Below are 25667 nucleotides of genomic sequence, written 5' to 3'. Positions count from 1 at the left end.
AGCCTCCCAAGTACGTGGGACTACAGGCATGCACCACTATTCCTAGCTAATTTTTTATATTTTTAGTAGAAATGGAGTTTCACTATGTTGGCCAGGTTGGTCTCAAACTCCTGACCTCAGGTGATCCACCTGCCTTGGCCTTCCAAAGTGCTGGGATTATAGGCGTGAGCCACCGCACCTGGCAGCATTTCATTTCTGAGATGCCATTTACAATCTGCCCTGTCCTTTCGGAAAAGTTTAGAATCTAAAGCCAACCCCAGGATATACCTTGTTTCTAGTCTGGTACCAGCTTCTGTCACTCAGCCCCTTCCATGTCCTCTCCTGACAAAGCCGAGTCCCTTTGCATTTTATAGAGCTCACCTAACCAGCTCGGCTCAGGCTGTAATGAAAGGGACCAGTGGAGTGTAAATTCCTGCAGGTGCAGGACAAGGGGGTTGAGAGGGCTCTCACACCAGATGTCCCCTCAGCTCGAAGGGCAGAGAATCAGGTTCCAGAGTGTCCAAGTCTCCTGCCACCCGGTCATAGATTCCTCTTGGATCCTGATATGCGTCTTCAGGCCAGCGGAGGTTCCAGAGGCCCTGACAGGCAAAAAGTGGAGTTAGAACCATGGAGAGATGCCCTGTAGGCCTTCATTGAAGATCTGGGGGATACACGCCCCTGCTTAACTTTCCAGACAAAAACTGTTTTAGCTTTTACTAAACCCCCAAAATATACAAAAAAGGAGTGCGTTATAATGAACGCCTATGATGAACCCCATGTGATTATCGCCTGACTTCAATAATATCAGGCCAGGCACGGTGGCTCATGCCTGTAATTCCAGCACTTTGGGAGGCCAAAGCAGGAGGATTTCTTGAGACCAGGAGTTCAAGACCAGCCTGGGCAACATAGTGAGATCCTGCATCTACAAAAAATATATATATATTTTTTTTCTTAGACAGGGTCTGGCTCTGTCACCCAGGCTGGAGTGCAATGGTTGCTCCCTGCAACCTCCACCTTCTGGGCTCAATCCATTCTCCTGCCTCAGCCTCCCAAGTAGCTGGGACTACAGGCACACACCACCACACCCAGCTAATTTTTGAATTTTTTTTTTTTCAGAGACGAGGCTTCCATTGTTGCCCAGGCTGGTCTTGTACTCCTAAGTTCAATTGATCCACCTGTCTCAGCCTCCCAAAGTGCTGGATTATAACTGTGAGCCACTGCACCCAGCCTATAAAAAAGATTTTTAAAAAAATTAGCTAGGTGTGGTGGCGAGTGCCTATAGTCCTAGATACTCAGGAGGCTGAGGTAAGAGGATCGCTTGAGCCCAGGAGGTCAAGGCTGCAGTGAGCCATGATTATGCCACTGTACTCCAGCCTGGTTGATAGAGTGAGACTGTCTCAAAAAAAGAAAAAAGAAAAAACCAGTAGCAACCCTTGCTCAATTGATTTATCTATATTTCTATCTTATTCCTCTCCCACACTAACTGGATTATTTTGAAGCAAGCCCAAGATATCCAGTGATTTCATGTTAGAAAAATAATGTAAATGTCAGAAATATAAAACCTTTAGGCTGAGGATGGTGACTCATGCCTGTAATGCTAGCATTTTGGGAGGCCAAGGCAGGCGGATCACTTGAGGTCAGGAGTTCAAGACCAGCCTGGGCAATGGGCAAAAAAACCCTGTCTCTACTAAGAATACAAAAATTAGCCAGGCATGATGGTGCATACCTGTAATCCCAGCTACTTGGGAGGCTGAGGCAGGAGAATCGCTTGAACTTGGGAGGCAGAGGTTGCAGTGAGCTGAGATTGTGCTACTGCACTCCAGCCTGGGTTACAGAGCGAGCCTCCATTAAAATTTTTAAAAATGAACACTTTAAAAGTCCATGTTATCAGCTATGGCAACTATGGAATGTAAGTTATGTTTCTATTGTCCTATGAATTTCCAAAACAGTTCCCTAATCATAATAGAAGAGAAAAACAAAACAAAACAAAACAAACAAACAAACCAAAAACATGAAAGGTGGCCCTAACTGGGGATGTGTTTTGTTCTAGGGCTGGGAGAAAATGATTATTTTAGTTCAGCAGACTTCAGAGCAAATTGGCCCATACTCCAAATATGGCCTGCCATCTGCTTTTTTTTTACTGCCCAAGAGCTAAGAATGGTTTTCATTTATTTTTCTTTTTTCTTTTCTTCTTTTCTTTTCTTTTTTTTTTTTTTTTTGAGACAGAGTCTTTGTCTGTTGCCCAGGCTGGAGTGCAGTGGTGCAATCTTGGCTCACTGCAACCTCTGCCTCCTGGGTTTAAGCAATTCTTCTGCCTCAGCCTCCCGAGTGGCTGGGACTGCTGGCGCCCGCCACAACGCCCGGTTAACTTTTTGCATTTTTAGTAGAGATGGGGTTTCACCATGTTGGTCAGGTTGGTCTGAAACTCCTGGTCTCAAGTGATCCGCCCACCTCGGCCTCCCAAAGTGCTGGGATTACAGGAATGAGCCACCGTGCCCAGCCCTGTTTTTCATTTTTTAATTGTTGAGGAAAAATGAAAAAAGATAACATTTGTGACACAGAAAAATTACATGAAGTTCAGATTACAGTGTCCAAAAATAAAGTTTTGTAGGAACATAGCCACACTCATTCATTTATGCATCGTCTATGGCTGCTTTTACTTTACAGTGGCAGAGTTTGTGTAGAGTTTGAGGAAGACCGTATGTCTCACACAGCCCAAAGGGTTTACTATCTGGCCCTTTTCGAAAAAAGCCTGCAGCCTCCATCTGCGGATCTCTTAAAGAGAGCGCATATGGTCCAGCACCATGGACAGCGCTCTGCACCATGCTGGTGAGGAGCTAGGATCTGATAACAGTGCCTTGTATCGGAGGTCGTTCACAGAGACAGAAGGAAATCCTTGGACCAGAGGTGCCAGAGCATCAGCCAAGGCCACACAAGAAATCAGGGGTTCTGTCCCATCTCCCTAACTGTGCAGCAATGGGTGGGGGTTGGCTGGTGGTCAAAGTGCCTGTCTGTTGTTTTTGCCTGTACAGCCACCATCCTCACTTCCCTGCGAGCTCTCTGTCCCTCTCCCATTCTCAGCCCAGTGAACTGAGTGGGGCTGGCCCCTACTCCCTGATCGCATGGTGAACTGACCCAGGCCTCTCCTGTTAGCATATTCCATCCCCTGACTCAGGGATGTGTTCAGGGATGAGAATGTGACCCAAACTAGACCAATAAGTGTCAGCATTGGGCATTTGGGGCCACTGGAAAATAGGCGTTCTCTTTCTTTGAAGATTTCTAATCTCGTAGGATACAAATCTAGATTTTCTAGGAACATTTTTTCCCTTTCTTTTTTGAAACATGGTCTCTCAGGCTGGAATGCAGTGGCCCAGTCAGGGCTCACGGCAGCCTCAACTTCCCTGGCTCAGGCGTTCCTCCTACCTCAGCCTCCTGAGTAGCTGGGACCACAGGCATGCATCACTATGCCCAGTTAGTTTTTTAAACTTTTTTTTTTTTTGACACAGAGTCTTGCTCTGTTGCCCAGGCTGGAGTGCAGTGGCATGATCTCCGCTCACTGCAACCTGCGCCTCTCAGGTTCAAGCAATTCTCCTGCGTCAGCCTCCCAAGTAGCTGGGATTACAAGTGTGTGCCACCACACCCAGATAATTTTTGCATGTTTTGTAGAAACAAGGTTTCACCATGTTAGCCAGACTGGTCTCGAACTCTTGACCTCAGGTAATCCACCCGCCTCGGCCTCCCAGAGTGTTGGGATTACAGGCGTGAGCCACCATGATCGGCTTTCTTTTTTTTTTCAAGATGGGGTCTTATTATGTTGCCCAGGCTGGTCTCCAACACCTGGGCTCAAGCAATCCACCTACCTCAGCCTGCTGAGATTACAGATGTGAGCCGTGACCATGCCTAGCCATAATAGCATTTTTGGGGAGGAAAATTCTGGGCCCAGCTGGGCCTGATGACAATTGTATGCCTTGATTTTTCAGTTGAATGGGCCCCCAAATTTTCTCTTTCTCTCCCTTTAATCAGTGGAGTAGATACGGCTAATTATCTAAAAATATTCATGTCTACTTCCTTCCACAGCAGCAGAATTGCAGCAAGGCACATCACTGCCAAGCTAGACCATATTTTACAGCCTCCTTTGCCATCAGGTGTGACCGTGTGACTCTCTTCTCATCAGGGGAGTGAGAGCAGAGTGGTGTGCACCATTTCTGGGCCTGGGCCACAAGGCAAGGTTGTGCCTTCTCCACATTCTTTCACCTTTTCCCATGGGTTGAACCCCCAGTGAACTAGCCCATTCATTTAGATTCAGATGACTTGAGCAGGGCCGCTTGTGTCTGACTATGAAAAAGAAATAGACTGCCATCTTTTTTTTCACAGACAGGGTCTTGCTCTGTTGCCCAGACTGGAGTGCAGTGGTGCCATCATGGCTCACTGCAGCTTCTAACTCCTGAGCTCAAGGGATCCTCCTGGCTCAGCCTCCTGAGTAGCTGGGACTATAGGTGCACACCTCCATGCCTGGCTCGTTTTTTTAATCTTTTGTAGAGACAAGTCACTATATTGCCCAGGCTTGTCTCAAACTCATGGGCTCAAGCGATTTTCCTGCCTTGACCTCCCAAAGTGTTGGGATTACAGGCATGAACCATCATGCCCAGCCAACTGTCTTCTTTAAACCACTGGATCATGGTCAGGCCTCTTTGTTACAGCAGCTAGCTGGCCCTAACTTAATACAAGCAGTAGGAGGTAGGCTCCCAGCACTAGCCAGGAAGGATGGCTGCTGATGCAAAGCTCCTCACCATCTGCACTTCATCGTAGAGGGGTCCCCAGGCTCCAGACAGGGGGTACGTTCTTTCTGCCTCAACATACAAGTGCCTAGGGAAGGCCATATCCTCATCTTCACCTGTGAAACCTGGAGTTGGAGTGGAAGGGAGACATGATCAAGGCACCCGGTCCAGGCGTTGGGGGTACCTCTGAGTGGGGTCCTAACTCACCTTGGGAATAAGACACCTCCTCCTGTGTCAGGGGCAGCTGGGGGCTGAAGTCCCTCAGGGAGCGGTAATACGGCTCTGCCTCTGTTGTGCTGACCTGTTCCCCACATGCAAAACAGACAAAGCCCTTTCCATCCTCTGACCCCACGGTCCCAGGAAGGGCAGTGATCAACCTGATGCTAACGGCAGGGTTTCAGTCACCGTTGGTGCCCTGACTGTGGGGTCTCCAGGGCCACCCCCACTCACCGTGGAGCTCCGAGTGTCCTGCTCTCCTGTCCACTGGCTCTCCTCATATTCGTTCCTGACTCGGTCCTCTGACCTTCCAGGATGGAGGTGTGGAGGGCAGTTGAGTGCTGCCCCCCGCCACCCATCTCCCCCAAACCTCCTCCCTCAGAGCCTTCTTTACAGAAAAATATCCCCACTTACTCTGCCTCTGTCTTCCCTGAGATGCCTGAAGGAAACAGGAATAAAGGGCTCAGTGACCCCATACAAGCCCCTCCCCTGGCCCCAGGAAGTTCCCCATCACCCTCAGGTCTCCACCCCCGCAGGGAAGGTCTCTCCTCACCCTCAGCAAGACGCCTGAGTCTCCGCTGCCAGAGGACCCCCCCCCGCCGACACAGGAGGCATTGGAGAGGAGCAGAAGTCCCCCAAGACCAAGCAGCACAGGCAGCAGGGGCAGCCCCGAGGGTCCTAGGGGTAGAAGATACCCCTCAGTGAATCCCAGACAACAGGCTGTAGGCCAGGAGTGGGTCTCCCCGAGAAAGCCTACCCCTGAACCAAGTCCCTCCCCCAGGGTCAGAGAAACAGATGGGGAGGGGTCTCTGTGTCCAACCCTTCTGCCACCCAAGGGCAGGTGGCCTCTTAAGTCAAGCCATTAACAAAATGTCCTCCCTTTGCTTGAACTCTGCAAACTCAGAACTGAACTCCGGACTCAGGAGGGAGCTTCAGCTCCTTAGCTGGGCACTGAAGACTTTCTGTGGTCCAGCCTCTTCCAACGCCTCCAGCCATGTCCACTGAACTTAGACCCTGGTACTGGATTGTCCAGCCACACAAACCAAACCAACCACTAGCTGTTTCCGGAATCACTGAAGCAAATTCGCACCTTAGAGCTTTGGAATAGCTAAGTGTTTGTCCTCAAATGTCCTTTCTTCTCAAGCAAACTTCTGTTTGCCTTTCAAATTCCATCTCAAGGTCAGGCGCTGCGGCACATGCGTGTAATCCCAGCATGTTGGGAGGTCAAGGTGGGAGGATCGCTTGAGCCTAGGAGCTCAAGACCAGCCTAGGCAACATAGCAAGGCCACTTCTTTCCAAAAAATTTAAAAGTTTAGCAGCATGGTGGTGCATGTTTATAGTCCCAGCTACTCGGGAGACTGAGGCAGGAGGATTGCTTGAGCCCAGTAACTCAAGGCTCCAGTGAGCTATGATTGCACCACTGCACTCCAGCATGGGCGGCAGAGCAAGACCCTGTCTCTGGAAAAAAAAAAAAAAAAAAATCCCATCTCAAGGACTTCTTTATTTTATTTTATTTTTTAATTAAGATAGAGTTAGCTGGGCGTGGTGGCTCACATCTATAATCCCAGCACTCTGGAAGGCCGATGCAGGTGGATTACAAGGTCAGGAGTTCAAAATCAGCCTGGCCAACACAGTGAAACCCCGTCTCTACGAAAATACAAAAAATTAGCCAGGTGTGGTGGCAGGCATCTGTAGTCCCAGCTACTCGGGAGGCTGAGGCAGGGAAATCACTTGAACCAGGGAGGTGGAGATTGCAGTGAGTCGAGATCACACCACTGCACTCCAGCCTGGGTGACAGAGTGAGATTCTGTCTCAAAAAAAAAAAAAAAAGAGTTTGTTTCACTCTGTCACCCAGACTGGAGTGCAGTGGCACAATCTCAGCTCACTGCAACCTCTACCTCCCAGGTTTGAGTGATTCTTCTCCCTCAGCCTCCCAAGTAGCTGGGACTACAGGCGCATGCCACCACACCCAGCTAAAGTTTTGCTTTTGATTTTTAGTAGAGACAGGGTTTCGCCATGTTGGACAGACTGGTCTTGAACTTTTGGGCTCAAGTGATCTGCCCACCTCAGCCTCCCACAGTGCTGAGATTATACGCGTGAGCCACCACGCCCAGCCTCAAATGACTTCTTTCCACTAACTTCCATCCCAGTCAATATCAGGCTGACTTGGCTGCTGTATCCCTGAGGACAAGTCTGAATCCCTCTAAGTAGGCATCTGTTAGGTGGCCATCTCCCCTATCTTCTACTAACAGCACTTTTTTCCCCTGGGGAGAACAGCCACTCACCACTCTCAGTCTTGGGCCCAGGCAGGACTCCATAGTGGGCACATGGCCTGGCCTGAACAATAAGAGTCTCCATTCCTCTCTCCACAGTGATTGTTTAGACACAGGCATTTGACCCAACGTGTGTTTTTAACAAAACGTTTAGGACAATTCTACTAGCTGTCAAGAAGACAGAGGCTGGGGAGGGCTTCTCTGCCCCTCTGATTGAAGAAACTCAGAAAGAAGCCAGCACAGATGAAGACAAAGTTGAGAGAGGGTGAAAAACAGATCGCTGGTGAGATTTTTGAGCACCTGAAAGTGGCCACACTTGGAAGTTTTATTTCATGTACCAAGCCTTTTTTTTCCCCTTGAGACAGGGTCTCACTCAGTTGCCCAGGCTGGAGTGCAGTGACGTGATCTCGGCTCATTGAAGCCTCAACCTCCTGGGCTCAAGAAATCCTCCCGCATCAGCCTCCTGAGTAGCTGGGACTACAAGTGTGCACCACCATGACTTGCTAATTTTTTTGTTTTTGTTTTATAGAGATGGGGTTTCACCTCGTTGCCCAGGTTTGTCTCCAATGCCTGGGTTCAAGTGATCTACCTGCCTCAGCCTCCCAAAGTGCCAGGATTATAGGCATGAGCCACTGTGCCCAGCCAAGTCATTCTTTTATGTGTTAACAAAACAGCTGTATTTCTGTCACTTGCAACCTTTTTCTCAGGCTCTGAAGGGGATTGTTTGCCAAACGGTTGCAATCCTCTCCTGGTAGTCACATCCTTGAGTACAGGGCCTTTCCACACTGACTCTGTGTTGAGCCATGTCTCCAATGAGACAATAGTAACTGGGACAGAATCAGCTAGTAAATTGGAATGTACTCTCTTGCTGCTTTTGACCCCTGTGACCACCTTCATGTGAAAAAGTCAAGAAGAGACACGTGCCCAGTTATCTCCATTGTTCCAACCAAGAGGCCAGATGACCATCAGACATGTGGGAAGGGGGCAACCCTAGACCACCCAGTCCAGTGGAGCTGCCAGCTGACTGCAGAGATTACTTAAGCCAGCCCAGACCAGCACCGTTCTGCCAGACTCTTAGAATCATGAGAAAGAATGTTGCTATAAGCACCCATGTTTGGGGTGGTTTGTTATACAGCAAATGCTAACTGATGCAGGCTTCTTACAGGACATGGAGTGAGCTAATTTTTTCAGAATTAAACAAAATTTGGAAGAGAGAAAAATGTATCACTCCAGGCAAGAGAAAGATCAAAGAAAAAAAAGTGGCCAGATGCAGTGGCTCACCTCTGTAATCTCAGCACTTTGGGAGGCTGAGGTGGGCGAATCACGAGGTCAGGAGTTAGAGACCATCTGGCTAACACGATGAAACCCCATTTATACTAAAAATACAAAAAATTAGCTGGCTGTGGTGGCACATGCATGTAGTCCCAGCTACTCAGGAGGCTGAAGCAAGAGAAGAAACTGGGAGGTGGAGGTTGCAGTGAGCTGAGATCGCACCACTGCACTCCAGTCTGGGTGACAGAGCAAGACTCGGTCTCAAAAAAAAAAAAAAAAAAAAAGAAAAAAAGCCGGGTGCCATGGCCCATGCCTGTAATCCTATAATCCCAGCACTTTGGGAAGCTGAGACAGGCAGATCACTTGAGATCAGGAGTTTGAGACCAGCCTGGTCAACATGGCAAAACCCTGTCCCTACTAAAAAAGTACAACAATTAACCAGGTGTGGTGGCGGGTGCCTGTAATCCCAGCAACTCGGGAGACTGAGGCAAAAGAATTGCTTGAACCTGGGAGATGGAGGTTTCAGTGAGCCAAGATTTTGCCACTGCACTACAGCCTGGGCAACAGAACGAGACTATGTGTCAAAAAAAAAAAAAAAAAGAAAGAAAGAAAAAAGAGGAAGCTCTAAGGGGTCTGCAAGTCTGCAGGGAGAGAACTAAGCCTTTTTTATTTTATTTTTTTGACATAGGGTCTCCCTCTGTTCCCAAGGCTGGAGTGCAGTGGCTCAGTCATAGCTCACTGCATCCTCCAACTCCTGGGTTTACATAATCCTCCCACCTCAGCCTTCTGAGTAGTCGGGACTACAGGCACATGCCACCACAGCCAGCTATTTTTTATTTTTGCAAAGATGGAGTCTCACCATGTTGCCCAGGCTGGTCTCAACTCCTGGGCTCAAGAGATCACATGCCTTGACCTCCCAAAGGCATGAGCCACTGAGCTCGGCCAGAACTAAGTTGTTAAGCAGCTGTGACTATGAGCAGAGCAGGTAGGGTCAAAGACAAAGAGACGTCTCCTTTGGGGAGATGGGAGGGATCAGGGGACAGAGGACTTGCCTGCAGGCGGCTCTATGGGCAACTGGTCTTCAGGTTCTCTGGAAGGCTGGTCCAGACCTGGGGGGTGGATATAGAGATTACAACTTAACACTAAGTCGGTGAGCTGAGATTGTACCACTGTACTCCAACCTGGTTGACAGAGCAAGACTCCATCTGCCTGCCTCAGCCTCCCAAAGTGCTGGGATTACAGGCCTGAGCCACTGCGCCCAGATAATTTTTTTTTTCCCCGAGACAGAGTCTTGCTCTGTCACCCAGGCTGGAGTACAGTGGCGCAATCTTGGCTCACTGCAACCTCCATCGCCCAGGTTCAAGCAATTCTCCTGCATCAGCCTCCCAAGTAGCTGGGACTACAGGCGCCCGCCACCACACCCGGCTAACTTTTTTAGTAGAAATGGGGTTTCACCATGTTGGCCAGGCTGGTCTTGAACTCCTAACCTTGTGATTCACCCACCTCGGCCTTCCAGAGTGCTGGGATTACAGGCATGAGCCACTGTGCCTGGCCGATTTTTTTATTTTTTATTTTATTTTATTTTTTAAAGAGACAGAGTCTCACTCTGTGGCCCAGGCTTGAGTGTAATGGCATGATCATAGCTCACTGCAGCCTTGACCTCCTGGGCTCAAGCTATCCTCCTGCCTCAGACTCCTGACTAGCTGGGACTACAGGCATGCACCACCACGCCTGGCCCAAAAATTAATTGTTGATGAGCACTTTCAGTGTACAAGATCCTTTTCACCTGAATTATCAATTTGTTGAGTTAACCAAAAAAGACTTTGGGCTCTCGATCCCTTAATAGAAGTATAAGTTCTAAAGCAAAGGAGGCAAGTGTCATACTTTATGTTTTAGTGTTCAAAGGGAAGACAGGAATGGGGTAGGGGGAAGAGCAGAGAAGATTGTAGAGATGAGAAAGTGTCCTTCCTTACATTGAGAAAAAGCCTGCTCTGTCAGGAAGAGGAAAACAGAAAGAAGAAGCTTGCAGCCGGGAGTGGTGGCTCACCCCTGTAATCCCAGCACTTTAGGAGACTGAGGCAGGTGGCTCACCTGAAGTAAGGAGTTTGAGACCAGTCTGGCCAACATGGTGAAACCCCGTCTCTACCAAAAATACAAAAATTAGCCAGGTGGGGTGGTATGCATCTGTAATCCCAGCTACTTGGAAGGCTAAGGCAGGAGAATTGCTTGAACCTGGGAGGCAGAGGTTACGGTGAACGGAGATCATGCCACTGTACTCCAGCCTGAGTGACAGAGCAAGATTCCGTCACACACACACACACACAAAAAAAAAAAAAAAGAAAGAAAGAAAGGGAAAAAAAACAAAAGAAAGAAAAAAGAAAGAAAAAGAAACTGAGCCACAAAGATCTGTGCTATATAATATATTTTTAGAAACTGAGACACTTGCCTATGGTCACACAACTAGGAGGTAGCAGAGAGGGGATTTGAACCCAAGCTTCTCTGAACCAGGCTCTGTAAGGATTAACCATTGCAATACTGTACCTATCAGAATTGTAACATATTCATCATATTCAAGGAATTTGTCCTTCTTATCCTACTTGCTGAATTTATTGGAATAAAGTCATTCATAATATTCCCTTATTATCCTCTTAATGTCTGTGGAGTCTGTGGTAATATCCCTTCTTCCATTCCTGTTATTGGTAACTTGTATCTTCTCTCTTTTTTTGTCTTAATCAGCTTCATAAATGTTACTGATTTTTTTTCAAATAACCAGCTTCCGGTTTCATTGATTTTTCCCAATTGTTTTTCTGTTTTCTAATTCATTCATTTCTGCTCTTACCATTATTATTTTCTTCTTTCTTTTTACTTTGGGTTTAATTTGTTTTTATTAGTTTCTTTCTTTCTTTATTTTTTCTTTTTTTTTTTTTTTTTTTGAGATGGAGTTTTGCTCTTGTTGCTCAGGCTGGAGTGCAATGGCATGATCTCCGCTCACTGCAACCTCTGTCTCCCAGGTTCAAGTGATTCTTTTGCCTCAGTCTCCCAAGTAACTGGGATTACAGGCATGTGCCACCACGCCCGGCTAATTTTGTATTTTCAGTAGAGACAGGGTTTTTCCTTGTTGGTCAGGCTGGTCTCGAACTCCCAACCTTAGGTGATCCACCCGCCTTGGCCTCCCAAAGTGCTGGGATTACAGGCATGAGCCATGCTTTCTTAAGATGAAAACTTAGAATATGCATTCGAGGTGATTCTCAAAAGAAAAAAAAAAAAAAACTAGGCCAGGCGTGGTGGCTCACACCTGTAATCCCAACACGTTGGGAGGCCAAGGCAGGTGGATCACTTGAGGTCAGGAGTTCAAGACTGGCCTGGCCAACATGGTAAAACCCCGTCTCTACTAAAAATACAAAAATTAGCCAGGCGTGGTGGCGCATGCCTGTAATCCCAGCTACTTGGGAGGCTGAGGCAGGAAAATTGCTCAAACCTGGGAGGCGGAGGTTGCAGTGAGCTGAGATGGCACCATTGCACTCCAGCCTGGGCAACAAGAACAAAACTGTGTCTCAAAACAAAAACAAACAAACAAAAACTGGCCAAGCATGGTGGCTTATGCCTGTAATCTCAGCACTTTGGGAGGCCAAGGCAGGTGGATCACTTGAGGTCAGGAGTTCAAGACCAGGCTGGCCAACATGGTGAAACCCCGTCTCTACTAAAAATACTAAAATTAGCCAGGCGTGGTGGCACATGCCTGTAATCCCAGCTACTTAGGAGGCTGAGGCAGGAGAATTGCTTGAGCCAGGGAGGCGGAGGTTGTAGCGAGCCAGGATCGCACCACTGCACTCCAGCCTGGGTGACAGAGTGAGACGCCATCTCAAAAATAAAAAATAAGGCTGAGCGTGGTGGCTCAGGCCTATAATTCCAGCACTTTGGGAGGCCGTGGCAGGTGGATCATGAGGTCAGGAGTTCGAGACCAGCCTGACCAACATGGTGAAACCCCGTCTCTATTAAAAATACAAAATTAGCCAGGCATGGTGGCACATGCCTGTAATACCAGTTACTCGGAAGGCTGAGGCAAGAGAATCGCTTGAACCCGAGAGATGAAGGTTGCAGTCAGCCAAGATCGTACCTTTGCACTCCAGCCTGGGCAACAAGAGTGAAACTCCGTTTCAAAAAAATAAAATAAATAAAAAATAAATAACTAAAATAAGCACTTAATACTATATATTTCCCTCTAAATACTGCTTTAACTGCAACCTCAAATTTTTATATGTTTTCATTTTCATTTAATTCAAACTGTTTTCTAATTTCCCTTGGTCATTAATCACATTCAGACAGTATGGGTTGTGGTTAACGGCTGGTCTCCAGTTCATCTGCCCGAGTTTCAGTCTCGTCTTTATCTTTTACTAGCTGTGTGACCTTGGACAATTTGTTTAACAGCTCTAGGCCTCAGTAACTCATCATAAAAAGGGAATTGTATTGACTTCACTGTACTACCCTACACATCCTCTGAGGCACACTCCAACCTGCTCAAGCCTTCTTTCCCACCTGGGGTAGTGATGGGAAGCTGGGTCCCCTAGTCAGCCAGTCCACTGTCTCCCAAGGCATTGCTGGCCAGCAGCCAGACCTTGTATCGTGTAGAAGGCTGCAGACCAGTCAGTGTGAAGGTGGTGGCCTGGGGTGGTAGGACATCCATATAGTGGAACCCTGGAGTCCCCAGGGCCTCATACCTGCAGGACAGGGGGGATAGTAAGTTCAGGGAAGTGCCCCAGCCCATTGGCTGCCTCCCCTTCCTTCCTGCCTCGACAAGGACCCACTTGATGCAGAACCTCTGTGGCAGGCCCCCATCAAAGCCAGGCTTCCACTCCAACTCCACAGAGTGTGGGGTCAGACTCACAACCTTTAATCCTGATGGAGGGTCAGGGCGGCCTATGGGGAGAAAGATGGGAAAGCAGTCAGAGGATACAGAAGAATCCCAGAAGATTCTGTCCAAGTTTTCCCTAGGAATGATTTTAAATATACAATTGCTTCTCATTGTTCACGGTATAGTCATGTTCTATAAGGTCACTGTGAACACTCCTCTGGCAAACATCAAACTGTTCCTAAAATCCCAGTACTTTGTGAGATCAAGGCTGGAGGATTGCTTGAGCCCAGAAGTTCGAGACCAGCCTGGGCAACATAGCAAGACTCTTTCTCAAATTAAACATTACAATTAAAAATAATGTTAAAAAGAAGTAAGTGAAAACAAAACCAAAAGAAACAGCAAAAAAAATTCAAGACCGAATGGTTGCTTCTATGGAAAATGAAGGTTAGGTTTCTTTCTTTTTTCATTCTTTTTTTTTTAGATAGAGTTTCACTCTTATTGCCCAGGCTGGAGTGTAGTGGTGCAATCTTGGCTCACTGCAAACTCTGCCTCCTGGGTTCAAGCAATTCTCCTGCCTCAGTCTCCCAAGTAGCTGGATTACAGGTGCCCGCCACCATGCCCAGTTAATTTTTTGTATTTTTAGTAAAGATGAGGTTTCACCATGTTGGCCAGGCTTGTCTCGAACTCTTGACCTCAGGTGATCCACCCACCTTGGCCTCCCAAAGTGCTGGTATTACAGGCATGAGCCACCGCGCCTGGCTTGGTTAGGTTTCTTTTCTTCTTCTTTGAGATGGAGTCTTGCTCTGTTGCCTAGGCTGGAGTGCAGTGGCCTGATCTCAGCTCACCGTAACCTCCACCTCCCAGGTTCAACAATTCTCCTACCTCAGCCTCCCGAGTAACTGGGATTACAAGTGCGCGCCACCACGCCCAGCTTTTTTTTTTTTTTTTTTTTTTAGTAGAGACGGGGTTTCACCATACTGGTCAGGCTGGTCTGAAATTCCTGACCTTGTGATCTGCCCACCTCAGACTTCCAAAGTGCTGGGATTACAGGCGTGAGCCACCACACCTGGCTAATCCTAGTATTTTTATACCACTGTTAGGAAGAGAAAGAATTCTGTTTCCTCTGGGAATCTAACAGACCACTATGAGGGCCCTTAGAATAAAGCCAACACAGAGGTATGCAAACATAACAATGGAGAGGGCTGGGTGTGATGACTCACACCTGTAATCCCACCACTTTGGGAGGCTGAGGCAGGCACATCACCTGAAGTCAGGAGACCAGCCTGGCCAACAAGGTGAAACCCCATCTCTACTAGAAATACAAAAATTAGCTGGGTGTGGTGGCGGGCGCCTGTAATCTCAGCTACTTGGTAGGCTTGGCTCCAGAAGGAGCCAAGATTGCACCATTGCACTTTAGCCTGGGTGACAAGAGTAAAGCTCTGTTTCAACAACAACAAAGAATGGAGAGTTGCTGATGACAGCTGAACCTAGCTCCAGAAACCCCTGAAAATCTATTTTTCAGTTACTTGAGCTAATAAGTACCCCCTCTCCATCTTTTTTTTTCTTTTCTTTTCTTTTTCTTTTGCCTTTGTTGTGGGTCTCCCTGAAGATCCAGTCTCCACTAGGATTTTCAGGGCAGGCAAAAACTCCAGCCTCACATATACACATATTCTCAGGTTTCAGAAACATGGGCAGCCCAGGGCCAATCAGGGATGTGAGAATGGATCCAAGGAGCACCCCCTCCCCAACACCCTCACAGCCCCTCCATACTGATGCTGACGAATTGAATGTTGGCTTGGTCCGAGCCTAGGGGTTAGTGGCTGTGCGTGTGAAGAGGGCGTAATCCTGGGCTGCAGACACATTGGCAATGGTCAGGAGGCTGCTGTGGACACCACCCTGGTGGTATGTGTGCTCTGTGTACCTAGAGAGAAGGTAGGGCACCACTCATCCTTTCATTCACCCCACCACTTATGCTTGGAATCATCTATACAGACATCCATTCATTTAACCATCTGCCTATCTATCCATTCATCCATTAATCTTTTCATCCACTCATCCATTCACTCACTCATTCCTCCATGCATTAATCTTCCTTCTCTGCACCCTTCTCTGCAGGGACTCAGGGAGGGGAAATGAGGCTGGAGGTCCAGACCTGGGGCTGGAGTGCTGCCTGGCTGGGCCTGGGCTCACCTGGGATCTTGGAGATCCAGAAGGACCCCATTTTTGGTCCAAGTGAAAACGATGTTGGGGACACCTCGGGCACGGCAGTGGAGGGTGGCAGAACTGGTGCTGTCCCCAGCTGCAGCCACCTTAGGGGAGTGGGGTGCTCCACCTGGGGGGCAACTGGGAGGGGATGGGAGGTCAACATGAGCTATGTGGGAGGCATGAGGGCTGTGGGTTCAGTGGCAGGTCTTAAAGTCAGGTGTTTGGGTGATACCCACATCTAACAACAAGACGGACCAGCCCTCGTGCTGGAGGCGCCACCCCATTGTCCACGATGCACTGGTAAGCACCAGCCTGGGCCAGTTTGGCCTGGTGAATCTGCAGGTGCCCCGTGGGTCCCTTGGATATCTTCGCCATGTCATCCAGGCTCTGGTCCTCCTCCTCTTCTCCCCGGAGGCCCGAGTCAAGAATTGTCCTCCCAGTCTAGCCCCAGATCCATCACTGCCCAAACTGTCCCTTTTGTAGCCTCATTCTCCTAGACACAATCACCCTCCACAGAGGTACTGAAGAAAAAAAAAAATTCTCCTGTCATCCATCTGTCCATTTACCCAATCCATCTTTTTATCCACCAATCCAGGCAACCACCTACCCATCCATTCACCCAACCACTTATGCTTGCAACCATCTATCCATCCATTTATCCATCTGCTTATCTATCCATTCATCCATTTATCTTTCCATCCACTCATCGGTTTACTCACTCATTCCTCCGCCCATTTGTCTTCTTTCTCTGCACCCATGTATCCACCCTTGTAGCTCTGCACCCATTCACACAACTATTCACTCATGCTTGCACACCCATAAATGCATGCATCTGTTCAGATATTTACCCAGCTACTTATTTATTCATCTCTCCATTGATCTTTCCACCCATCCATCCATCAATTCATCCATCATCCTTCCATAGATATCTTTCCTCTGCTGGTGTATCCATTCATCCATCTACCCTCTATCCACTGATTTTTCTCCTTCAATCATCTTCTCACCCATCCACTCACCCATTTATCCATCCTTTCATTTGTCCATCTGTTCCTCCATCCACTCACTCATTCATCCACCTGTTCATCCACTTACCTACCTATCGACCCATCTATCCATCTACCCACTCACTCGCCTGACTGTCTACCATTCATCCATCCATTCATTTTGCCACCAACAGTTATTCGTTCTGGGAGCATTCCCTGACGAGTATATAGTTATACAGGATCATACAGATGTAGGTGGTCCCCACTCCCAAGGAACTCACAGTCAAGAAACCACAACCCTTGGACCCCACCTCCTTTCACCAAAGGCTGGGTCCTCACCAGTCTCTCCCAGCTGAACATGCCTGGGAGAATGGGATTGGCATCAACCGTGCAGACTGTATCCACAGAACCCCCAACGTTCACCTCAGTGGGGTCCTGGAGGGCACGGATGGTGGGAGCATCTGGTGGAAGGCAGAGGCTTAGGGAAGGCACTTGGGACCAGACAGGTCTCCGTTTGAGAGGGCCCCAGGTGGGAGGGATGTCTTAGGAGTTCCAGGAAAGTTATAGATGTGGACCCAATCTGCCCTTAATACGAAAGAGTTGGAGGAGAGTTCTCAAGGTTAGCGAGGTTGTCTCCACCCTCCACTATGCCTCTGTGATAGAGTGGGTTGGGTGGGCTTCCAGAATTGTGAGGGGGGGCCTTCTACAATGGGCTCCCATTCCTGACGGGAGCAGCTTCCGAGTCTACGTCGGCCCCCTCTCTGGGCAGAGATTCCACACTGGGTCTCTCTAGTGGAAGGGGTTCCGCCGTGGGCGTGGTTACACCGCGGCGGGGACTACCAGAGCCAGAGCGGGAGGGTTCCAGGATGGGTGGCTATCCCTGGATGGTCGGAGCTCCCACAAGGAGGAGACTCCACATTGGGCAAGGTTCCTTTGGTGGGTGTGGTTTCCATGGTGGGCGGGACTCACAGTGCCCGTCCAACCGCAGCAGCGCTTCCGAGGTCCCCTGGGAGTTCTGGCAGTGCAGCTGATAGAGGCCGACGTCCGCGCGGGTCACATTCCACAGATGCAGAGCCCCGCTGGACAGGATGCGATGCCGGGGGCCGCCCGCTGGGGAAGGCCAGAATAAAGGATCTGGCAGGCCCTCCCATTCCCGGGACCCCTCCTCATGCCCACTTCCCTCACCTGGACTGAGGCGATAGGCGCAGAAGGTCCAGTTGAAGGCCTCGGGGGCGGGGTTAGCGGACACGGACACGGGCAGCAACGCCTCACCCTGCTCCACCGCGGTCACCACCAGCACCTGCTCCCCCAGGAACTCTGGACGGTCTTCAGAGGGGGCGCCACAGGGAGTCAAGATTGTTGTCAAGGTCAGGATCAAGGACAGATTGGAGATCAGGCACAGGTTCAAGGGTTAAAGTGGGGAGATCACTACGGGTTTAAGGTTGTGGACAAGGCAACAAGTTCAGAACTGAATTCAAGGGTAAAGTTTGGGATAGAAATTAGAATACAGTTTAGGAAAAGAGTAGAAGCCAGCATCAGGTTGAAGGATGGAAAGAGGGGTCATGATAGGGATCGGGGTTAGGAGAGAGGACAAAGGCAATATGGGAGTGGACAGGATAGGATTTGGCCCAGGACTACTGGTCAGGATGAAGGTAGGGAGTTTCAAGTTTCAGGATGGGGTTAATGATAGAGTGATAGTGTCAAAGCTTCCAGGCCAGGCTCAGTGGCTCACGCCTCTGCTCCCAGAACTTTGGGAGGCCAAGGCAGGAGGATCACTTGAGTCAAGGTGTTCAAGATCAGCCTGGGCAACTTAGAGAGATACCATCTCTATTTAAAATTAAAAGTACAAAAAATCAGCCTAGTGTAGTGGGATGCGCCTGTAATGCCAGCACTTTTGGAGGCCAAGGCAGGAGTATTGCTTCAGCCCAGGGGTTGAAGACCAGCCTGGGCAACATAGTGAGGCCCTGTTGCTACAAAAAAAAAAAAAAAAAAAAAAAACAAAAACTAGCCAAAAGTGGTAGTGCACACCTGTAGTTTCAGCTACTCAGGAGGCTGAGGTAGGATCACTTGAGCTCAGAAGCTGGAGGCTGCAGTGAGCTATGATTGCGTCACTGCATTGCAGCCCCAGCCACAGAGGGAAACTCCATCAAAAAAGAGAGAGAAAGAGGAAGGAAGGAAGGAAGGAAGGAAGGAAGGAAGGAAGGAAGGAGGGAGGGAGAGAGGGAAGGAGGGAGGGAGGGAGGGAAGGAAGGAAGGAAGCCAGCCAGCCAGCCAGCCGGGCGTGGGGGCTCACGCCTGTAATCCCAGCACTTTGGAAGGCCAAGGCGGGCGGATCACCAAGTCAGGAGATCAAGACCATCTTGGCTAACACGGTGAAACCCCGTCTCTACCAAAACTACAAAAATAAAATTAGCTGGGCATGGTGGCAAGCGACTGTAGTCCCAGCTACTCGGGAGGCTGAGGCAGGAGAATGGCGTGAACCATGGGAGGCGGAGCTTGCAGTGAGCCCAGATCGCACCACTACACTCCAGCCTGCGTGACAGAGCCAGACTCCATCAAAAAAAAAAAAAAAAAAAAAAAAAAAAAAAAAAAGGCGGGGCGGGGGGCAGGGGGCGCGGCGGAGACTCAAGGAGTAGGTTAGGGTCAGGAAGGCATCAAGAGGACCTTTCCAGCCGGGGCACATACACAGGACGTTGAGGCGATAGAAGGAGCTCACGGTTTCGCGGAGCTCGGCGCTGTGGGCGCGGCAGGTCACGCGTTGGCCATGATCGAGGGATGACACTTGCAGAAGGACGCTTCTGGCCGTGGCGGAACCTTTGAACGGGGCTCTCCGGGGCGGGACGGCCAAGCCCTCCAGCCTGTGGACCCGGGGTGAGGCCAGGGCTGCGAGCAGAGCCAGAGGCTGGAGAGGGGCTAGGCACCGGCCGGACATGCGTGGAGCGGGGCGAGGCCAGAGAGGGTCGGGGTCCCTCACACTCCCACCTCTCGCCTTCCTTGCCCCAGGACAAGTTGACCGGCGGGTTGCTGCTAAGGCTGATGCATGTCAAGTTTAAGGCGTCCCCTGGGGGCAGTGCGGATGCGTTGGCCAGGATGGTCACGTTAGTTGGGGGAACTGGGAGAGGGGGTTGGAGGAGCGAGACTCAGAGGTTAGGGGCGGCCTGGTCTGCGTCCATCCCGCCTGCACCCCAGGCTCCGTCCAGTCTCGGGTGCCCCACCCCGCCCCCGCCCGCACCCCCCGAGTCCAGGGTTGGCTGGGTCCCTGCCCCACCTGGCTCTGTCCTCCACCCTGTCCTGCCCCGGCGGAGTCCGCCCCCGGGCCTCAGCCGTGCGCGCCCTCACACTGCACCGCCAGCTACCTGGACGCGCTGAGGTGGCCAGCCTTGCACATGAACTTGGCCTGGTTGTCCGACGGCCCTGTGACCAGCACCAGCTCTCGGGAGAAGGTGCTCCCAGATTTCTCCACGTTGCGGAGCTGCATGCACCGCGGCTCCTGCGGCAGCCGCGACTCAGTCACAGTGCGCGAGTCCTATGGGGCGGGAGTGACTGGGGGCCACAGGCAGCCCTGCTGCTTCCACCAACCCCCAACTCCCGCACCCTGCCCACTGGGTTGGTGCTGCCAGCCCAGACAAAGCCTTTTGGTGATACGGAGAAACACCCCCATCAGCGCCACCCCCCTAGGGCAAAGCAGTGGGGAGTGGAACTGAGTAACCCCTGCCCTGGAGTCTCTCCCGCCTCCCCGGATCCCTGTGCACGGCAGTTTTGGGGATCTGAATCCCTCTTCTGTACCACACCCAAACCCCCGCTCAGCCTCTGCAGCCACCTGCGGGCCGTCAGCGCACTCCTCAAAATCTATTTCTGCTCTGTTTACCCAACACCAAGTGCAGGAAACTCCCTTGAAATTCCCAGGCCTTTCCCAGAATGCCTCAATTCCTTTTCTTAAAATTCCCACTGTCCCCAAAGATTTCCTTTGAAATTTTCCTTAATTCCAGTGCATTTCCATAGATTACTTTCTTTTTTTTTTATTGTTGCTGCTGCACAAATTAAACTTTCCATAGATTCTGAATATTTCCCGCTATTATATCTTATAATCCCAGTCTTTTAACAGATTCCTTTATATTGCCCAGATTCTCAGCACTTCCCCAGAATTCCATCCTATTAAAATGAAATTCCATTGTCATTTCTATAATTCCTAGTATTCCCCCCAACATTTTCAACCAGCTCCCTAACTTCTCAGGATTTTCTTAGAATTAGGCTTCTCTTTCATTTTAACGAAATTTCATTTTCTTACCTCCAAATCCCAAGAATTTGATTTAATACTAATGAGTTTTCGATAGTCTGTGGAATTACTAGCTTTTCTCCAAATTTTCTTTTTCTTTTTCTTTTTTTCTGGGATTCAAGTCTTTCCCTAAAATTCCTGACATTTCAGCTGAATTCTGAGATTTTTCACTAGAATTTTCCTTAATTTTAACGAAATTACCTTTTCTCTAGAATACCTAATCTTGATTCAGAATTCCAATTTTTATCCTAGAACTCTGTTTCCCCAGAATTTTCCTAGGATTCCATTTAATTCTCATGGCATTTTTTGTCTTTCCTGATTCCCTGCCAAACCTCAGAATCTCTAGTACTTTTCCAGAAATTTAATCTTTTTCCAAGATTGCCCAAGATTCTGAAGGAAAGAAGGGGGCCTCGTCCTTCCCCCACATTCCTGGCCACCCCCATAGCCCTGGTGGCACCAACCTTGTACCATGTGAGGGAGGGCTCTGGGTTGCCCCTGATGGCCAAACACACCAGCCTCACCCGGGTCCCAGCCCGGAGCTTCTGCCCCTCTGGGGCACACTCAGTCCACAGTTTCTGGGCGGGATCTGAGAGGAGAGGCAGGAAGAGTGACTTTTTCTCTGGGCTGGGTCCTGAGGCTTGGGGGCATTGCTGGGTAAGGGCAGACACTCACATTTTACGTTCAGGGTGAGCAACTTCTTGAAGGTCTCCTTGGCGAAGGCTTCACTGAAGGCCTCACATGTGAGGGTCAGACTGTTGTACTCCCGCCGCACCAGGAATGTCAGGTTGGACATGGAGATGTAACCACCATGTAATCCCTGGCAGGGAATGAGCTTCAGATGTGGGGACTGCAGCACCCCCATCCATTGTGTTAGAGGCCTGAGTCCATCTCAGTCTCCAGCAGGGACACATGAGCCATCTCTAACACCCCTCTGTTGGACCCATGGTCCTCAAGGAGAAAGCCCCCAGGCTGCTGGACCCATCCCCTTCCCAATCCACGAGTCATGCCCTGCACCCCTCATGCTCAGACCCAGGAGCCTGGCCCCCGCCTCACATCCATGATCGTCTCCTCCATGGGCAGCAGCTGCCGCCAGCCCAGCCACCATCGTAGCAGGACCCGTGGGCGACTGGACTTGCTGACACAGGAGAGTGTCACGTTCTTGTTCTCAACCTGGGATGCAGATCCCAGGATAGTAATGGCACTAGGGGGAACTGCAGGGACAGAGAGGGAAGACATTAAGCTGAGCTGAATTTCTCACATACCAGCCCAGAGAGAACAACAGGACTGGAGACACATGCTGAGATCTTTGGCATCCAGTAGGCATAATTTGGGGGCACACATAGATGGTTCTCTGAGGCACAGACCGACAGGTGGGCAGCTGGCACCAGGACTCACAGGTGACCTGCAGCATGATGCTGCGCTCCTGGGTCCCTGCAGACACGCTGTTATGGGCCTCGCAGCTGAGCCGCGCTCCATGGTCTTCTGGTCTCACGGTCATCACCAGCACACTGCGGGCCACGGCCTGGGTGTGCTCTGTGCCCCACACTGTGGACGCCGGCTGGCTATTCTGGAGACAGGGACAGGCCTGGGCCAGCTCAGGACCAGCTCCCGGCCTCCACTCTCCCCACAGTTCCCATGCCCGCGACTGCCCTCACCTTCAGCCACTGCAGTGTGGCTAAGGGATTCCCCCCTTGGGCCACACATGGCAGCTCCAAGCTCTGTCCTGCCCGCACATGCCCCTCATCTAAGCCTGGCCACTCGATGACAGGGGGTCCTGGAGGGACTGGGAGATATCAGTCACTCAATGGGCCTGGAGTAGCCCATCCACTCTTTCCAGGCCCCACAACCTGCTTTTGAAACCCCATGTTTCTCTGAGTGCCTGAATTTCCATAATTCCTGTGATTCCCCTACACCCCCCAGTGCCTGCTCCCCATCCTCAGCGCCCTAGTTGGCCCAGTTCTCCACTTACACAGAACATTCACGGTGAATGAGGCCTTGATGGGGGCCTCCAGTGCTGGGCTAGACGCCTCACAGACTAGCAACTGCCCATTATCCGAGCTCTGGGGTGTCACCCTGGGATGAGAATTCATGGTTCTGGAGTCAGAGTCATCATCCGAAATCTGGGGAGTCAGGGAGAAGAGGCGGGGATGCCACCTCTGGTCCCCACACCTGGTCTAAGTCCCCATGGCGATCTCCTCTGGGATCCGGGGTTCCATGGGAGAGATTCTGGGAGTGAGCAGCGAGAACTGGAGCCTAGAGAGACCCACATCTGATCAAACTTTAGTGCCTGGGACTCTGGAACTGAGGTTCCCATGAAGTTTTTTTGTTTATTTGTTTGTCTTTTGAGACAGCATTTGGCTCTGTCGCCCAGGCTGGAGTGCAGTGGTGCGATGTCAGCTCACTGCAACTTCCACTTCTTGGGTTCAAACAATTCTTCTGCCTCAGCCCCCTGACGAGCTGGGAGTATAGGCATGTGCCACCACGCCAGGCTAATTTTTGTATTTTTAGTGAAAACAGGGTTTCACCATGTTGACCAGTTGATCTTGAACTCCTGACCTCAGGTGATCCACCCACCTCAGCCCCCCAAAGTGTTGAGATTACAGGCATGAGCCACCACCCCTGTTCCCTGTGAAGAAGTTTTGAGAGTCAGCTTTGAGAGTTCCCCACGAAGAAGCATTGGGTCGCAGATGTTCATACGTAGCCCAAGCTTCATGCTTTCATCCCTGGGGTCTGTGGTTCCCATGGGGAAAATTAGGGGTCATGGTTGGGGTTTTTTTTCAGTTTCCACACCTGGCTGTGGCCTCCACAGTGAAGAGCTTCTGCTGGGAGCCCTCGTTCATGTTTGCAGAGATGTCGGATATTGTCTGTCCACCTTGGGGCAACAAGAGGGCTAGAGGGGTTCTGGGCTCCCCACAAGATAGATTCTGGGGAGCATGGCCTGGAAGTCCTCAGAGTGGATGTGATGCCCCCTCCTTCCTGGTTCTAGAGGACAAGGGCCTGGGGCACAGCTGGATCCCCTCCCGACTTTCTGGACTGCCTGAAGGCTGCAATCTTCAGTGCTGGGTCCTGGGCCTCCCCACTCCTCTCAACTCCTTGCTGGGTTGTACCATGTACCCCATCCCTCAGCTTCTCATGTCTGCACCAGCGCTACTGCCCATATCTCTATCTGGTCCTCAGTCTTGTGCTGGATGCCGCCTCCTCAATGTGCCCTCCCATCCACTGTGTCCCACACTGGCCTCAGCATCTCCTCACACCTTCTCCTGGGTCCCCATCCCAGGGATGACATCTTTTCTGGGGCCCTTAGGAGGGCACTGGTCAGGGACACACACCCTTCCCACTCCAGAGGCTTCATGCTGCCCCCTGCCACCCAGTTCACCCTCACTCACTCAGGAGAACGGTGATGTCAGGTGCTGGCTTTGCGTCCCCAGACAAACAGCTGACCACGTACCCTTGCCCAGCTACCCAAGGGACCATGGTGCCTGCCTCCGGGGTCAGGTGGAGCAGCGTGGGAGGAACTGGTGAGAAGGGTCTGGGGTAAGCTTCCAGCACTGAGAAGGATTTGAAGATTGGAGCTTGGTACCAAGGGTCTGGGAGAGGAGAAACCGGGGGCTTGGACTCCTGGGTCCTGGGGTAAGGGAGGGCTTGAAGCCCAGACTCGTGGGTCCTGGGGGTCTGTCACCCATACTCAGGATGGAGAGGATCACTCTGGGAGACACAAACTCGGGCCCCATCATGGAGTGGCCGACCTGGCACTCATACTGCACGTCATCGCTGAGGTCACCAGCCTCGATGTGGAGGTGGAATTCACCTGCAGGGGGAGCCGGAGGTCAGGGTTGCAACTTGGGCTGGTGGCTGAGGGTCTCAGGCTCTGATCCCTTACCTCTAGCAGGGTCCCCTTCCAGGCGGTACCTCAGGAAGCCTGGGATCCTGGGGTCGGGGCCCAGGGGCAGCCCGTCTTTGGCCCATTGCACCGCACTGCCAGGGGTGCTGACCCCACACCACAGCTCCACCGAGGCCCCCTTCACCACTGCCAGGTTTTCAGGCAGGGCCCAGAAGCCCTGGGGGATGGAGGCAGGAATCGCCAACTGTGTCAGGCCTGGGGACACAGCAGGGTGCAAGGAAAGGGCAGAGGGTTTGTCTAGGGAAGGTAAGTGGGAAATGGGGGCCACTTGGCACTGGGTACAAGGCTGGGATCCCACTCACCTTCAGTCAGCAGCCCCAGGAGCAGGAGAGGAGCCTTGAGCATCGTCCCCAGGGCCATCATGGGTCCCCCTACTGTTACCCCCACAGTGCCCACAGCCAGCCACCTGCGTCTGTCTGGCTCTCTCTGAGTCCCTCTCTCTGTGTCTCTGCCATCTGCTTTTTTTTAATCTCTCTTTCCATTACTCTCCTCCCTTTCTCTGTTTTCCTCTCCTCCTGTCAGTGTCTCTCTATCTCTGTCTTGCTCTCTCAGTCTCAATCTCTGAGTCTCTTTCTCTGTCCCTTTAAAATAATTTTTTTCTTTTTTTTTTTTTTTAGACACAGGGTCTCACTATGTTGGCCAGGTTGATCTCAGACTGTTTCCCTCAAGCCATCCTCCCACCATGGCCTTCCCAAGTGTTGGGATTACAGGCATGAGCCAGTGTCCCTAGACTGTCTCTTTATCTTTTCATCTTTCTCTCTTTGTCTAAGGCATTCTCTCTCATTTTTTCTCTGTCTCGTTCTCTCTCTCTCTCTCTCTCAGTCTCTATCTTCTCTCCTGCCACCCATCACCCCTGCTCCTTGTCTCACTACTCACGGCCTCTCAAGAAGGACCTGCAGCCCAGAGTCTAGCAGGCCAGGAGCCCAGGAGAG

General features: G+C 50.7%; 1 protein-coding gene across 1 annotated transcript; it reads right to left on the bottom strand.

Moving 5' to 3' along the window:
• Window positions 1–340: 340 nt before the first annotated feature.
• Window positions 341–25344, bottom strand: LOC135965560 (nephrin-like). Its single transcript, XM_065522607.1, is given in 32 exon segments — window positions 341–578; window positions 4770–4882; window positions 4965–5058; window positions 5208–5280; window positions 5388–5412; window positions 5527–5572; window positions 5575–5651; window positions 9571–9627; window positions 13055–13236; window positions 13324–13435; window positions 15141–15182; window positions 15185–15291; window positions 15561–15684; window positions 15687–15713; window positions 15812–15979; window positions 16870–17019; window positions 17528–17668; window positions 17744–17884; window positions 19244–19416; window positions 19541–19670; window positions 19898–20084; window positions 21296–21420; window positions 21507–21651; window positions 21888–22045; window positions 22230–22401; window positions 22490–22617; window positions 22804–22907; window positions 23625–23706; window positions 24221–24349; window positions 24520–24642; window positions 24715–24930; window positions 25038–25344. Coding segments are annotated over 32 exon segments (3744 nt in total). The 5' UTR covers window positions 25099–25344; the 3' UTR covers window positions 341–446.
• Between the last annotated feature and the right edge of the window lie 323 nt (window positions 25345–25667).

Source organism: Macaca fascicularis, chromosome 10 (assembly GCF_037993035.2).
Source record: "Macaca fascicularis isolate 582-1 chromosome 10, T2T-MFA8v1.1".
Taxonomy (NCBI): Eukaryota; Metazoa; Chordata; class Mammalia; order Primates; family Cercopithecidae; genus Macaca; species Macaca fascicularis.
The sequence above is the reverse complement of the archived record's forward strand: the minus strand, read 5'-3'. Positions and strand labels throughout refer to the sequence as shown.